The following is a 16,835-nucleotide window of genomic DNA, read 5'->3' on the forward strand; positions in this document are numbered from 1 at the left end:
TAGAATAGCGTCAGAAAGAGATTGACGACGGCAACATGGCGTGGTTACATCCATCAAATACGCCGTTTGCTGCCCACTGCGACCATGTCAGCACGCTTTGCCAGCCGAGAAAATCAGCACAAGTTTTAAGATCAGCTTTTAAGTCATTAAGTGCAACAAGCTGTGCGAGCAGAACTGTGCACCTTGGATTTTTCGTAATGTGACCGTTAACGTGATTTTCCTAAGCACTCTATGGTTGAAAGCATGATTTCCCTACATCGTGACAAGTAATAACGTAGAATAAACAGGCTTGCAATACAGTAATACCGCAGAAGTCAGTTTACAATACAGCAATATCGTGGAATAAGAAGGCTTGCAGTATTATTCGTTTGCGGGTCTCTGAAGCATCTAAAAGCTCAAGTACTTATATCTGACTCCAACAGAGGACCGCGCTAGAAAGAACCGCCTGGCCGCGCCGGGGGTGTTGAAGCCAAAGCAAGAGCCGGAGTCGTGCGTGACAGCACAGCATGAGTCGGAGGTGACCGTGAAGCCAGAGCTGAAGCCGATGACGTCGGCCGCGCAGGTGGCCACGCCCGGCTCTCCGGGACGCTCAGACGAAGGCTACCAGAGTCACGACTGCCAGACGGACTCGCCGCCACAAGCTGCCAGCAGCGACGAAGAGGGCGACAACTACGTGCTGGACTTTAGCCGGCCGGCAAAACGGCAGCACGCCGACGTCTCACGCAACGAGTTCCGCAAGGTCAAGATCAAGATGTCCAAGGCGTACCACATCAAGTCGGAGAACGCGGTCGAGCGGCGGCGGAGTAGGTCGTGCCTAGCCGAGCGGCCGCCACCTGCCCTGCACTTGCTGCGCGTGCCGCTGGTGCCAACTTCGGCCGGCGGCCAGGGCCGCGCTGCGTCGCCGCCCGCCTTGCCGGCGCTGGCCGTCGGCCGGGCCCCGCCGGCGCCGGGCCCGCAGCCGCGCTGCTGCGACCTCGAGTGGGCTGCGCCCGACGCCACCAGCAGCCTCCTCGAGAGCATTCTGCTGCGCCGGCATGGCGAAGCCGGTATGCTGCACCCGGCCGCCGCCTCGAGGCCGGCTCTGCCGCCGCCGCCGCTGCTGCCGCCACCGCCGCCGCCGCCCCCGCCGCCGCCGCCGCCGCCGCCCCCGCCGCCGCCGCCAGAGCAACGGCTGGTGACAGGCCCCTGGAACAGGGACGCGGCGTGGCCCCGCGACAGCCGCACCCTGCCTTTCCCGTTGCGGAAGAAGGACGGCAAGATGCACTACCAGTGCAACCAGTGTCTGAAGACCTTCGGCCAGCTGAGCAACCTCAAGGTGCACATGCGCACGCACAGCGGTGAGCGGCCCTTCAACTGTACCGTCTGTGGCAAACGTTTCACCCAGCTGGCCCACCTGCAGAAACACAACCTGGTCCACACCGGTGAGTGGAGGCGATAGGTGGTGGGAAGGAAATTGCGGGGGCTGGGAGCTGCGTGTGCGTCAGATATTCAGTACAGCTGTGCCCCTTATTCACTTGCGGTAGATTTGAGATTACTGAGTGTAACGACGTGCGCTTGCTCCTCGGCAAGACCTCCGGAGTGCTGACATCACGTCGCGTGTCCCCAGGCGAGCGGCCCCACGCCTGCCACCTCTGTGCCAGGCGCTTCAGCTCTACTTCCAACCTGAAGACGCACATGCGGCTGCACTCGGGCCAGAAGCCGTACGCCTGCGAGATGTGCCCGTCGCGCTTCACGCAGCACGTGCACCTGAAGCTGCACCGCTGGCTGCACACCAACGAGCGGCCTTTCTCCTGCTACTCCTGCAACAAGCACTACATCAGCACGTCTGGCCTGCGCAGCCACTGGAAGACGACGCCGTGTGGCCAGGTGGCGCAGCCGGACCTGCTGCCGCCGGTCTGGCTTCTGCATGGTCCCAGCCCAGCTCGGGTCGACCCGGCGCCGCCGGAGGCGCCGCGCGATGTCCACTAGCCGGCTGGAGCCGACCCTGCGTCTCCTCCGCGACGGCCCCGGTCTGGCGGCTGCGGCTCCCACCTGTCAAGAGCGATGCCGTCCACCTTCGGCCGCGCGGCCCTCTGGGCGCGGCTTGGTTGCCGTGAGCGGTTTAGACGCCTTCAGCTGGTGCATACGTCTTCTCTGCGATTCGGCCATTTGGCAGGCACTGTCCCCGTCTGGATAGTTCCATCCTCCTTCGGCCATTCCCTCTTCGTGAGTGAGTCTTATTTGAGTACGACCCAGCTCATATCCGAGAGGTTCTGCGCCCCCCCCCCCCCCCGCCCTCCTCTCTCTCTATCACTCCCTCTCTATCCCTCTCTTACCAAACTCAGCCTTCTTTTGGGCGGTTCAGTCCGCTGTGCATCCTCGTAATGTCGTGGGCTGCTCTCGTAATGTCATGAGCTGTTCTTTCCGCGTCAGCAATTTCGTTAGACATCTTCCTAGTCACTAAGACTATCCTATGCGCGAGTAGATGGTTTGTTGGCTGCGCACCACGCGATGGAGGAAACAGTCATTCAGGCGGGCAGTAATTGGTGAGGAGAAGGGAAAGAGCGCTTTGTGGCCCGCGATAGCTGTCCTTATGTTTCCTTATCAAATTTCGTACTTGTTTGATGTACTAAGATCTCAGCATATATCGCGCGTAAACGTCGGCATCAGTAGCATTAGTTAGCTTTGCTGGTTGTGTCCACATGTTTCTGTGTACGTACTAGGACATAAATGTTTTATGTCTCGGCCAAGAGCTGATATGTGGCAGGGTTCCCCTGGTAACACTGACGCTACACCCAATTCTTATCAACGAAGTGTTCCAATTTTTATCTAACGGGTTATAATCCATCTCCGAACCTGCCCATGCTTGATCGTACACAAATGCTTTGACTTCTGACTAAATCAACGCAAAACATACCATGGCAAAAATAACGTCAATTCATTTCGAACGACATCATTCTTCGGGTTACTGTTGGGTGAAAATAGTGGCTATTATGACATATTTGTTTTTTTCTTTGCATTTATATGTGGTTGAACCCAAGGTGTTTTGTGTACGATACAGTTATTTAATCGTTCTAGCAATAGCGATGACATCAAGAAGAAACTCAATCATCCTTTTACGCGACGGGTAGTGCACATCGTGTCGGCTCCATTAGCATACAGAATTGTGTGATGTTCATCTTTAGTTATCGCTGTCATGGGAGTACCCAGTGACGCCCAGGTGAGACTGTAAACACGGGTGATTCATCGCATCCGGGGGACGGCCGCGAAGCTCGAGCGCTGTGTCCAGTGTGTAGCCCGTTGGAGCCGGAGCTTTTGTATCTAATACGAGCCTCATGTCGCGGAAGTCAACGGTATTCAGATTCGGAGGCTGGACCCGAAGCCCAGCTCCGGCGATCCCGAGCCCCATACCCCGCAGACGCTTGGGACAAGCTCATCGGTTTGGTCCGGCTATGAATGAGCGCATAGTCTATTTTTGTATGCCGTTCTGGGCTGTCGCCAAAGCTTTCAGCAATGGGCCAGACGGGATGGTGCAATACGTGATACCCGAACACACCCTCAGCTGCTCTGTCGCGGGGCAGTGGCTCGCCGACAGGGCGCCAGGGGGTGCCTCCATCGCGGACGGGGGCCGCCATACGGGGCGCTATCGCTAAGAATCTTCTTGGACGTACAAAATAACGCCAGAGCTGCCATGGTTGTGCTGAGAGGTGTTTGAATGCTGCTGAACTCCCATTCGAACAAGGTTGCCCACTTAAAGGCATGCAGGAAAACTCAGGAAAACTTGCCGCCTAAGTTTACGTTTCTTGCTTTTCACGTGTTAGTGCATTTTTTCATAATGGTGCTCTCCGCGTACCAAAAGAGGCTATGTAATGTAACGGACTGGCAGTTTGGTTTTCAGTGTTGAGTGGTAGTTTTTCCCCAACTGTATTATCTTGCATGCTGAATCACATATGTTGATAGGTATGTACTTGCTGTGGGAACATCCAGAGGCATTAGGTGTGTAAAATGCAGCTGACGGTGTCAGACAGTGTCAAAATACAGAAATCGGAGTCATACAAATACACAGTACAGATGGCCAATCAAACGTCTTTATCTCATCCAGTGCGCCCTACGAATGAATGTAAGACTTTGCTAGGCGAAAATGAATATTGTATACGCGAAGAAGGGGTCCGATAGTCTACAACGAAGCTTACGAGTGCGGACAGTACATCACTTGGGGCATAAGCACCACATTCCCAGCAATCCATCTGGCCGGAAGTGACCCGAACATAAACGGACAGCATGTTGGCGGAATGCTCCGAGCGTTTAAGAGCAATGCATTACAATACTTAGACAATGACGTCCAAAAATGTACACGTTTCATTTAGTTATTCGTTGCTCTTCTGTTTACCGCGCATCCGTTACTGCGGTAACACTATCTGACATTAACCTTGAGTGGCGAATGCTTCTGGCAGTGCGAAACCACGCAATTTCCGCAAGAGTGACAGCTACCCGTGCCAAAGGTTTGTCCTGTCATATACATTATGCACATTATGTAAATGTATACCGTACTATCATGATGCGTTCGGACAACAGCTCCCTTTTAGTGGCGTCACCACAAGCATGTATATTATTATGGAGGTGACATTCTCTGAGAGCCTCGACGTTGAAGCAAAAGCAAAACAAGCCAACTAAATTTAGAAAGATATACCGCCACTTCTGTCCGTTTAATTAATGCATATTTTCGCAAAGCTCAACCACTTCAGCTGTCATGACATTTGCACGTCTTGAATGTGTGCACACTTAATTTCTCTCCTGTTAATTCCGCCCAAACAAGCAGCAACGATGCGAGGAATTCGCTAAAAACTATGCCACCGCCGCGGCCATCACCGCAGTTTTCGCACGGTTGTCATGACAACAGCAAAGCAACGCATTGGAGGCATCGCTGCGTGCCTGAAAGCATGTAGTGCGTTTGCATAGCTGTGGCCGTGCGGGTCGCATGCTTCCATCAGTTGGAGTCAGTTTGAGTGCGCCGCGAATCATGGAGTCCGTAGCTTGGATTCCTTGGATTGCAGAAAGATAGCGTTTGGCTGCATCTAACCAATTAAGAGCTGTACGTTCCGAGATATGGGCACTTGAACCAAGTTTCGCTGAGCCAGCCGGAAGTTTGCCTACTGGATGGTAGCAACCAGGGGCGAGAGTTTGCAAGCAATCAATGGACACTGGGAACTAACAAATGTCACCAGAGTACCAAACAGATGAAACACACCCTTTGCATTCTGGTCGGTTTCCCCGCCAATAAGTCGAGCAATGGTTATTGAACGTGTCTTCAGAAAATGCATCGTCATGACAATGGTGACTCTAATGATCGATCACTTGGCCGCGGACCACATTATTAACACTGAAGATTTGTATGATGCTCTACAAGCCGAAATACAGGGCATGGTCGATACGCCAGGTAGGTACCTTGCACGCACAACCCATAAGTCTACTTCATCACGTTTCGATTGAATATGTTTTGTTGAATCGTTGGCTCCCACAAATTCCTAACACGAGTAGGCACTATTACTTTTGTGCGAAGATCTGAGCATAGCATGCGGCGATAATAATTCTTCGCCCCCTCTCGCCCCCTCTCCGGAAACATGGTAGAAAAACTTCTCCTTTGTGTCTTCTTTGCGCATCACGTGGAACATCACTGTGTTTGAATTTCCTTCCCTCGTCTATCAAAAAGTGGCACCTCACTTGCATTCACCGAGTGTGGCACACGTTTTGCGCTTCTTATCAAATGCACGTCGCAGCAGTTTCGGAGAGCCTCCAAATGACGCCTGCAGCCTAGATGGAAACAGCCATCCGTCATGTCTCCGCCGTCAGGACCGTGCCCGCCCCACGAACCTACCAACCAGGTGCTTCATTACATGATGGCATGCGTGCAATGCTCGTGCAACGTCAAGCTGGGCAGCCTCACGTGCAGGACGGACGACGCGTGCGACGAGAGTCTCCAGCCTCTGATGCGCCCTCTGGTCACCAGCGCGGCGTCTGGGCCGCCCTCGTCATTACTGCTGCTGATCACGCTGCTCACCCCGCTGGTGTTTGTGTAGCTGGTCGCAAGGCGAGCGCGTTCCGGCGCTGGAGACGCGTCTGTCAGCTGGACATGAACTTTCGTTTGATGTCGCGCGCAGCTGCACACGGGGTTCCTCGGTGCCGGAGCACACCCGATGTTCAGACTATAGGGTTCCGAGCTGCTGTCCCTCGCGTCTGGTTGTCAGATCATGGCACTGCGCCGGGAATACTTAAGCCCTCGCGCGGCCCGGGGACATAGTTGTCATGCGTACCCTGTTACTACCTGTTAAGGTACGTGTCTTGCGGCAATCCAGTCATTGTTACCACTCAGGTTGCGTGCCAGCGCCTCGTGAAAGCGGGCCCATGAATTCCTATGTTCGGCTTCGACCAGTGCGGCAAAGGTCTAGTGTAAACGCGATTGCTGAGTTCAGAACCAACGTAATTATGCAAACGGTGTAACCCGGCAACTTGCTGCAACGTGCAATGTATCTCAGAGCTATAACACATGCGAATATTCATGTGCAAGTCGGGAAAGTGTCGGGCGAAGAGAATATGCCCAATACACGCACACCCTGGACCTCTCATTTGTCGGCGTCACCCGAAGAGCCTCAGTATGATATACTCTGTGAAAAGCCTTTGTCCTTATTAGCGAGGCGACAAGGAAATGGGGAAAATATTATCTATTAATCACAACGTGACAGTCAACACCAATATGCCTTACACAGATGAGTTGTCTCCGCCATATACTACCGTCGTAAAGCCTCGGCGTCCAACACTAACATGCATCAAGGCAGAGCGCTCCAGAGCGGCGCACCCGATCAGCACCCTGTTCGCGTCGCCAGACCCGTCCGTGCATCCCAACCCGAGCTGGGGCTGGTCTGGTAGTGTGCCGGCCTCAGGTGCGTGGCCGAGCAGCCTAAGTGGCTCTGGCGGGTGGCAAACAGTACAGCGGCCGATCACAGTAGCGACACTGAAGCCCGTGTTGGCGGACGAGGCGGCTGGGCCGGTGTTGGTGGGCGAGGCGGCCGGTCGGCGCCACCGAGTGCGAAGCGAGCACACGCAGCTGAGCGGCAAAGTGCACCCAGCTGTCCGCCAGAGCTTCTAGCCACGGTCCGCCGGCGGGTCACCTGCCGGCGATGACGACAAACTCAGCCGCCGAACGCGGCTTGCCGGCACCAGTCGTGGCTAATCCGCCCCTGCGCTCCATGCGAGGCCGAATACTCGGGAAGCGGGGCACGCCGTGTCAGCTCACCTTGCTGCGAACATAGGGGTTAAACTGGGGATGCCACGCTGACCCGTGGGTCTTGGATGGGGTCACGGAGCAGCGTCTCTTGGCGCGGACATAGCGCTCCCCAGCGTCTCCAGCTGACTGCCGGCCGGCCGCGACAAGCACCGGGCGGTGGGAGGTCGCCTGCCGCCGGGTCTGGCATGACGACCAGCTCTCAGCACTCGAGATGCGCCGTTCGGCCGCCGGTGCTTGGCGCCGCGTTAGAGGCGCCCTGCGCTTTGGCACGCCCGCATCCGGGAGGGCATGGGACATCATGCATTTTGGTTTGTTTTGTATCTCTCTCTAGTCCAATTATGTCAAATTATGCGCTGCTCTTATCCGCAGGTGTCACTTAAAAAGGAAGGGCGACTACAAAGAAGAAATAATGGCTGCTGGTTGGCGCCCTCAGCATGTCTCAGTCACGTATCATGCATTGTATGGCCGTGAGATACAACACGACCTGCATCGCTAGCGAACGGAATCCCCTGGCTTCCAGACGGCTGAGCAGACAATAGGCCGGGGAATTGCATCATGACAACACTCCGGGGCTCCCGGCCGTGCGCGGACAACGTTGGTGGTTCCAGTGTCTCAGGCGCGACAGCAGCAGGCACCGGGCTCCACCACTCATCGTCACATTTAGTTTGAAACGGAAATGCATTTAGTACTAAATGTTTTTTTTCTAAAAACTACTATATTTAGTAAAGAAATTGACGCACCACCTCAGTTCCGCTCATGAAAATTCAATTACCTACACAAAATGCTGTTCACCTGACTTCATTACTCTCTTAAACTCTAGTTCCAAAATTGAGCTATCGGGACTATCCCATTAACGAGCCCCTGTACTTCCATGTAACTTAACGAACTGAAGATTACGGCAGGCTGCGTCATACTGCCCGACTGGGTCATGGGCCACCCAGCGTCCGGGTCGCACGTACGGTGTACCGAACAGCTCCGGCCACCTGGCGGCTGTCGGACGAACAGCGACGCGCCACACGTAGGTGCGGCCAGGGTGCGCAAACACGTTCATGAGGTGGTGTGCCCGACAGCACACCACCTTGACGTGGCGCCAATTGGAAAGCATTTTTGAAGAATACTTAAACAGCGACTGGAGTCTGATCTGCGCCACGCGATTGCATTTAAATGCCCTGTACTATGTTCGGTTTTAGGCTGTCGCAGGCTTTCTACCCATAGAACATTGCACGGCAAGTAACCGTGCCCTTCCTATCTTGGTGTCTTGCCCTGAGTCAGGTAATCTGAACCGGAATCGGCGCAACGCGGCCCAACGACCGGCAGCTAGCGGCATGCAAAGCATTGAATGCCATCAATTCAACACCCCGGTTTCATCGACGTCGTTATGCGAAGTGGAAAGCAAAAATGGTCTGCAAGAAATACGACATGGCCAAAGAACAAGCGAATCATCGCAATATAGCTGTTCAAATCACCGATGGAGCTACCAATGGATTTGAGGCCGAGGTGGTATCGATGTTATCAGCGGCAGCAGGACCTCCGCCAGTACCGCACCCAGGATTGAACTTTCGGTGCGGTTCACGGAAGCATCGAACAGATCCGCCAAGCCGGCAGAACCACCCGATTGTTCGCGGCAGGCGCATTCAGTCGGCTCATTCAGTGGCCACCAGCAACCCGGGTTAGCATCACGTTAGCTATCAGTGTCTTCATTCGTTCGGGTGCGACCAAGCGGCTCACCTATCCGGGAGACGGTGCTAGTGCGGAATCGCGAGCTTGCCACAATTCTTACGAGAGACGGGCAAGATAAGAGTGATGTATTGTTTTCAATTATCAGTCGCGATTACTTTTCGACCATTCGATGGTTGACACGTGCCGCCGTATTCATAGGTTTCAGCCAACATTCTGTGGTGACATTTGGGTGCTGTCGTATACCGGAAATAGCTTTAAATTCAGTCGTGCGAATAACTGTCGTAACTTCACAAACCAGGCCAAACGGACGTGACCCTGACACCGACCACGCCGAACTTTAAGTCCCCGAATTCAGACTAAGCTGTCATAGCTCGGGTACAATGTTCGGAGCGATGGTAGAGAAAAAAGGAGGGGAAACTAGCACTGAAGCAGACCCATACACCAGGACACTGCACCTGTCTTGCCTGCTTTATCAGGTGATTCAACAATGAAATGGAAAGCATAGGGCCAGAATCGTAAGCTACACCACGAGGGACTCCATACTAAAGATGCACGCAGCATTTTCGTTTCGTAACTGCTATTTGGGCAGGGTAATTGCTATTTGGGCAGATGCCGGAAGGTGAATGCACCAAACCTGTCGTCAGTAGTTTCGCAACTAACCACATAAATGTGCGACCAGCCATGCTCGTTGCAGTAATAGGACTGCATGGCATATCGAGCCTTTAGCACTCGACTCAAGGTGGCAGCCTAGTGGATCCATGCGTGTCCACACAACACCGGTTTCACGAATACGTCACATGTTGTCGTTGGCGCACATTACTTAACTCTGCATTTTACTATTCTCACCGTGACTAACCGGGTATCGCAAGTTAAGAGACGATCTAGGAAGAAAATACTCCAATGACATCCCAAAACTCATATGTCGTTCTTTGCATCACTGAAGGCAACACAAAATGTGAAACAATACACGCAATGTCGACATAGGACACTTATGACGTCACATAGTATCCACTCACCCCGCATCCAGCCGCTGTCTCTGCCACTGGTGCCAGCCTTCTCTGGTCAGCCGTCGGACTTTGCAGTCACCGCCTGAGACTGGACACTTTAGTTAAGGCCATTGGCGACCGGATAATGGAGAACGACTTCCCAGACCCGCATACGATGTCAGCAACGTGGTACAGCACGAACACACTTTATTTTCCCGGGTGCCGACCGGGTAACACTAATACGACCTGAGATCGCCACGAGAAATATCACAGTTTTGATGGGTAATCCCCACCAGCTAGTCCTGCCGCATAGCCTACAATCAGACACCTCCATTCTCTTCCTCGCATGAAAAACTTCCCGCGTGTTCAGTAGAAGGCCTTCGACGTTCGGAGCTGGTGCGCTGTCCTCGCGGCCGCCGTCTGCCGGGCGGCGGCCCTGTCGAGCGGAGATGCGGACTGAGAGCCCGCCACCACAGGCGCAGCGCCGCCTCCAACCGCTCCCCTTCCCCACCAGAGCCAATCTACCGCCTGCCCGGTGGACCGGTACTGGTCGACGGCAGCGGCAGGTCGGACTCTGCCGCGGTGCCGTCCGCCGAGGCCGCTCCGTCCTGCGGCGGGTCACCGTCTCCCTCACAGCGCCCCTCGGCCCGGCCTGCCGTGCCCCGGCGATCGGCACCGTCAGGGCCGGCGGTCACTGGCAGGTCTCCGTCGTCTCCCGGCGCCCGGTCCTCGTCCGGGTCCGGCGCCCGGTGCCGCCGCTTCCTAGGACGGGTGTCGTCCCCGCCTCCCGAGTGGCGGTGTCGTGATCGAGAGCTGCCGTGATCGTTGGAGCGCTTGGGATTGAGCTTCAGGCTCTGAGATAATTTGTCTCTGCTGCGAGACCTGTGTCGTTCGGGCGTCTGAGAACTTCCCCGCTCCCTGCGTCCCGTAGATCGCTCCCTGCTGGAAGAGCCGCGCCGGGATGACACGTGCGTCAGTTCGGAGTCACGGTTTCGCGATGGCCTTCGGCCGCTACGGTCTCTGCGTCGTTCGGAGGACTTGGCGCGATCTGTTCGCGACGGGCTGCTCATCCTCGAGATTGCGTCGCCATCTCCGCCGCGCACCCGGGCCTCGCGGTCGCTGGGCGGACTCCTGTGTCGGTTTCGGGACTCGCCGTCTCTCCGCCTGGAGGCATGACTCCTTCGACTCGAGTCCCGCTCCATGTCGCTCGAGTCATGCCGGCCTCTGCGGTGTCCGGCGCTCTGGTTCCTGTCATGCCTGCGCGACGTCGACCAGTCACGGGAGGGCATCGCCACGCCTGACGGCATGTCTCGGTCTGCCCGCCAAAATTCGCTGCCAGGATTTTTATACACGTGGAGGAAATTGCAGTTTCTGCCCTTGGGACACGTGCCTTTGAAGAAGGCGCCACATATCGCCCTGCTCCACCGCTGAATGTCCACAAACCTGGCCGATATCTGCTGGCCTCCGTACCAGCGGCCGTTGAAGATGGTAAAAGCGCGAGCCGCTTCATTCTCAGTCGCGTACTGCACGTATACATTTCCCCGCAGGTGTGGTTCGTAATTTTGACACACCTTGAACTGCACCACTTCTCCGCAGGAGCGCAGCTCCGGCAGTACATCCCCGTAAAAGTCGTCGAAGTGCCTCGGCCCGCTCCCTGTCGTCGAACTCCAGCCCCACGTCCAGGTTATGTTCGTCGTCCTGCGTAAATCTCATGCCCAGCGGCTGGTAAAGGTGCTCCAGCAGCAGGCAGCGGCCCAGCAGCACGTGCGGGTGGTTCCGCGAGCACCGCGAGCCGAACCGGCAGCAGCCTGTCTTCTCGAAAAACGGACAGAGCGGTAGGCCCGGTCGGGTCTCCACCGTGCGCTCCTCCGAGGTGGGCACCGGCGGGTTCTCGGTTGGGGCACTCCCCTCTAGTCCCGACAATGCCTCCTGCAGCAGCGCCTCCTGCCTCTGCTTCCGCCTCTGATCCTCCTCTTCACGCGCTCGCTTCTCCTCCTCCTCAGCTTTCTTAACTGCCTCCCATTCCTCTTGGATTTGTTTCTCCTGCAGCTCCCGCGCATGCTTTTCCTTTTCCTCCTTCAACTTTTTCCTTTGCCACTCAAGCTGAGCTTGCTTTTCTCTGTCAAGCCACGCATTGTGCCTTTGGATCATTGCAGCATTTTCCTCAGCCTCCTGTAGCTCTTCCAGATGCTCCTGCTCTTGAAGCCAGGCACAATATGCTTTATCTTTCATTCTCTCTTTCTCCTTTTTTTCTTCAAAGTAGTCTCGGAACTTGGCTGACATTTGCCTAAGTTTTTTTCTTCTCATTTTCTTCCATTGCTTGCGCCATACCTTGTAAGGCTGACGGTCTGATGTTGCACCCTCTGACATGACTGAAACAATTTGCTGATAAGACAACTGCAGATATAAGAAATCAAATTATTCTATAAAATTAATAGATATATAACCAGACATGATTTTGAACATAGTGAAAACTGAACATTCAGCAAGTGCTATATGATCTCACTTAGAAAGCAGTGAGGCATAGTAGCCCAATGCTTCAGCACCTTGGACTCAGGTTCATCAGGACTCAGGGACATCAGGACTCAGGATGGCAGTCTAGCTTCAATCTGTCATGGATCATTTGGTCATTTCATCATTCATTTGCCATGGCCTGTGAGCACTAATATGGCCAATGCCAAGGCTGTTGATGGTGCTTCATAAAAGGGGCATGACAACATACACCAAATTGCACTTAAAAAAACACCACAAAAACATTTCACCCTACTTTTTAAAACAGCAAGACAACTAAAGCACACCAGGTCAAAGGTCACCCTTCTCACCAGCACTGTGCATTGTCTTTTGCCATGGTTATGGAACACAAACTGGGCAAAGGATACATGGCTTGGAGCTTATATCCATTCTGCAGTTGTACTGAGAACAGGTCAATGATGGCACATGAACCAGACTGATGATTGCATACTGAAGTTAACAATGAAAAGCTTCAGTTACATTTTGCATTAAAATATAGCTAAAATGCATGCATGCACAGCAGGCATGCATTTTAATGCACACATGCATTTTGTGCATGCAGGCATGCACACCTGCTGTAAATGCCATATCTGCGCATACTGATGTAACTTATAAAAATATCAATGCAGTCTTAAGGGAATTTGCGCATCAAAATATATGCTCCTGTACAAGGACAAGACATCCTTGCTTGAATCAAATATTCACAACTCCACCATAGCATGTCAAGATTTCTGCAGCACTATGTGCTCAACATGGGCATGTAAGAGAAAAGCATGATCAAGTGATAGTACAACCATTTTATCACATTTTGCCACAAAATGCTATGCTATCTGTTGACTTTAAATTTAGCTAAAATGCATGCATGCTCCAAATGCCTGTTCACCTTATGACCACATGGTGTGATCAGCAGAAGAAAGAACAGTGAATGGACCATTCATGCAGTTACTTCTCACATTTTTAGGTCAAGGGCATAAGTGGTTGAAGATTTTACTGCCACACTTTCAATGAAATACTGTGACAAAAACACTGCAGAGTGCAAATTAGTTTTCAATTATTGAAAGCCAGAGCATTCTTTCTCAGACAATGATATAATGCACCTCCCACTTTGAGAGTTCCAAAGGTTATCTCTTGCAGTCATCACTTCTGAACAGGTCTTTCCAAATTAGCATTCAGAAAATTGTCTTGTGAAAACATGCTCATGAAAATGCACTTCAAATCATTCCAGTGTGTTAATTCATTCATTCCTGTAAAAAACAAAACTGGATGACTATCATATCTAACACATAAACACCATTTGTGTGATATGGTCTTATAAATCTGACCACTATGCCAGCTCTAACATCCAGTCAGAAAAATGCAACTAACATTTTTCTAGAGGTCAAGATATTGGTACCACTAGATTTGTCCTGACAAGATGCATATTTTGGCCTAGTGAGAAGTGTACATTCAAAATTTTAAACAGATTAAAAGGGATATAAGGTTGGTAGATTCAAGTAAAATTAGTGCCTGTGAGGTTTTCTAAAGACAATAACAAGTAACTGATACCTATCTGTAAAACACAAGCCTCAATTGTTCCCAAGCACTACATTTTCAGGGTTAAAAACAGGTAACCCTTACATACCCGGTTTTGTCACTGACAATCAGCATCAGTACTGTGTCAAAAATGGGTATCTGCAAATTCTTGTATCTGCAAAGTCATGCACAATGGGCACGCCTGCCACCATGCCTGGTGCTCTCCACCCAGCAGATGTTTAAATTTTATGCAGACTTCCTGGCCCTGAATTGGTTATGAATATGACACATCCCTCTCTGGTTCCACAGAGCTGTTCAATCACCCATTGGATGCTTAGCAAGGGCATGACAAATTCAGACTGTGTGAATACTTGTTTTTGCTGAGATATGAGAGATTGCCAAACCTTTTAAACAATTGACAGAAACACATACTATCAGACAGAAGTTTTACCCAGATACACCTTTTTTACTTTGATGGCTGTTATGTTACAATGCCACCTTCCAGGGTAAAAAAATGTTATTGGTAGTTAAGGCTGCATTTGTTACAAGACATTTTAACTTTTGCATTGCTACATAGAGAAGTATTTTGCCTTCTGATTGGTGCACAGTTTCTGCTTATCACTTCTGATTTACGACCATGACAACCACATAACACAAAAAATGCTCTCCTGAACCATCATGACATTGCTAATTATGCATTTTGACTTTTGATGGTAGCACTGCCTATATGTTAATGTTCTCAGTCTCATGCTTGTATGTGTCACACTAAGCCAAGGCAAATTGGGATAAGTTTTAAACTTAACATAAAGCAAGAAATGTTTTAGAAGCATTTTGAGCTGAAATTACCTTCACATTTAATTATAACATGAAACATTGGATTTGTGCTAGATGGCAGCTGAGCACCAGGCTGAGCATGGAGGATGTGCATAATGTAATTATTCAAGCAGCGTAGGATGAAACTGGATTTCTCACAGCACAATATGAAGTCCTATCTGAAAGCAGCCAACCGATGGCTGGCGTTTCTAGCTAGTAAAAAATTAATGTACTACTAGGTAACAGGTCAGAGGTCCAAAACCACTACATTATCTACAAAATGTCTAAAACTACATCTGTGCAAGTGTCCAAACCAAGATGTAGCTTTAGGCACACCTACAGGCCGTATTTTTGCAGGTATATTAAATATGTGTTTGTTATGTATATCCCGGATGTGGACACAAATCTTCAAAACTTGAAGTCGTGCCGATCGAATCGAGTGCATCCGTCGTGGTCCGTCGTACAAACGTGCATAAATGTATCGTATGCGCTACTTTGCCTCACAAATGCCTTGCAAAATTACTGAGACCTTCCACGATGCTAAAGCTTGTGTATACAGTGACCTTAAAAGTGGTAAGTCGGCTGAATTATCATAGTATTTACAACTTAATAAGCCATGAAATATCTTATATCATAAATAATAGTAATAACGTAATAACGTATCATAGATGGCCCGATGCGCATTTTCCTCTATGTTCAGTAGAAAACGTTTCATACACTTAATTCAGTTAAACATCAGTCGTGCACAGACTGGCTTCGAACGTCATTATGAACATTAACGTTCGCAGTATTGTAGCGTATCTCGACGTTATATATATAAACATATATATCATTTTCGCCGTTGCATCAGCACATCGGCAAAGAGCACAACATGTCAGTTCTAAAGCTGGTAACCCCAAACACTGGTGTCAACACGACAGGTGCAGATGGAAAATCACACCTTTAGCATTGTGTGAGATGTAGCTTTATATCACGTATAAAGCACACCCTTAGCTTCCAGTGCATCGCCAAGACCGTTGTGGAATGCAGGTCTGCATTCTCCAGGGCGCAGGCTACAGATGTGAAATCATGGGAGTGCCAAAATATCGGTGCTGGAGCGGACCGCCCGATGACGAACAATGGACGCGTACTGGCCTTGTAAGCATAGTCGGCGTTAGATCCATTCTAGACGATGACACCGCTCGGCATTCGTAGGGACCGCGCAGCGCCCGAGCCTGCTGTCGCGCGGGTTTCCTTTGGGCGCAAAAGCACGTAAACGCAGCCGTTGCAGGTGGCGCGAACATACATTTCGAGTGCACTCTGGGAGGTATTCTGGATGTTTCAGGCGCGACCATCAACAGAGATGATGGGTGAAGCTATTATTATAGACTTTGTTGCTGTTGTTTGTTGGAGCTTAGGGGCGCGCCGACTGCAGTGGTCATTTGGCGCCCATATTATTATAGACCGAACCCGGTTTATGATGTACCGGATGTTGCATGTCGTAAGCGCTTTTCAAAATGAAGTAAAAGGGTCATGTCTCTGTAAGCGAAGTATATGAGAAAAAAAAACATTTCGTTCCATCTATCAAAGGAAAGGAACATGTACGTTCAAATACTGCATTCTCCAAGCGTTCGCAGCATGAGCGCATCCATTTCATTTGCAGCCTATCGATTGGGTCCGCGTACAACGGTCGCCATCCAGGCAGCTCCTTGGTATGACCACTGGCAGCCGAGCACAGAATCTGCACAAGGCTATTCAATCAGCGCACAGAACACTTCCCTATGGACACCTTTACGGGTTCCAGGATCCTTAAGCAATAATTGCACGGTCGCAGTTCGCGACCAGCCTCAAGCATTACGCCGCATCGCGTTCCTGAGAAAGACACCATCCCGCCAGCCAGCCACGGGGCACAACTGCACATCTCCCTCAGTGGCACGTCAATACTACTCCATATGGACCGTTCACGGTCCACACACGTGATAGTCTGCTCTCGACCGCCAGATGTATACACAGATCCGGCTCCGCCCGTTCAGCCGTGATTGAAGACATCACCGCGCCGACCAGCCGCACTGTTACGTCATTGCTCTCGACCG

General features: G+C 51.7%; 2 protein-coding genes and 1 long non-coding RNA gene across 3 annotated transcripts in view; 1 reads left to right on the plus strand and 2 right to left on the minus strand.

Annotated features, from left to right (window-relative positions):
- LOC119103083 (PR domain zinc finger protein 1) overlaps positions 1-2,223 on the plus strand; it is a 32,671-nt gene extending 30,448 nt beyond the window's left edge. The window contains exons 8-11 of the mRNA XM_037226531.1: positions 423-862; positions 959-1,046; positions 1,164-1,421; positions 1,607-2,223. Coding sequence (XP_037082426.1) covers positions 423-862; positions 959-1,046; positions 1,164-1,421; positions 1,607-1,968 — 1,148 coding nt within the window. The 3' untranslated portion in view covers positions 1,969-2,223. The remainder of the gene's footprint in view (positions 1-422; positions 863-958; positions 1,047-1,163; positions 1,422-1,606) is intronic.
- A 4,460-nt stretch (positions 2,224-6,683) lies between these two features.
- LOC119103450 (uncharacterized) lies at positions 6,684-15,183 on the minus strand. The gene is made up of 4 exons (XR_005094767.1): positions 15,100-15,183; positions 12,807-12,840; positions 9,958-10,036; positions 6,684-7,145 (listed from the first exon to the last, which is right to left on the minus strand). It is a non-coding gene; the product is annotated as an uncharacterized LOC119103450 (long non-coding RNA).
- Positions 10,045-15,190, minus strand: LOC119103449 (U2 small nuclear ribonucleoprotein auxiliary factor 35 kDa subunit-related protein 2). The gene is given in 3 exon segments (XM_037226988.1): positions 10,045-11,567; positions 11,569-12,299; positions 15,104-15,190. Coding segments are annotated over 2 exon segments (1,848 nt in total). The 5' UTR covers positions 12,298-12,299; positions 15,104-15,190; the 3' UTR covers positions 10,045-10,448.
- Positions 15,191-16,835: the final 1,645 nt, after the last annotated feature.

This window comes from Pollicipes pollicipes, unplaced genomic scaffold, assembly GCF_011947565.3.
Source record: "Pollicipes pollicipes isolate AB1234 unplaced genomic scaffold, Ppol_2.1 Scaffold_5724;HRSCAF=6776_pilon_pilon_pilon, whole genome shotgun sequence".
Taxonomy (NCBI): domain Eukaryota; kingdom Metazoa; phylum Arthropoda; class Thecostraca; order Pollicipedomorpha; family Pollicipedidae; genus Pollicipes; species Pollicipes pollicipes.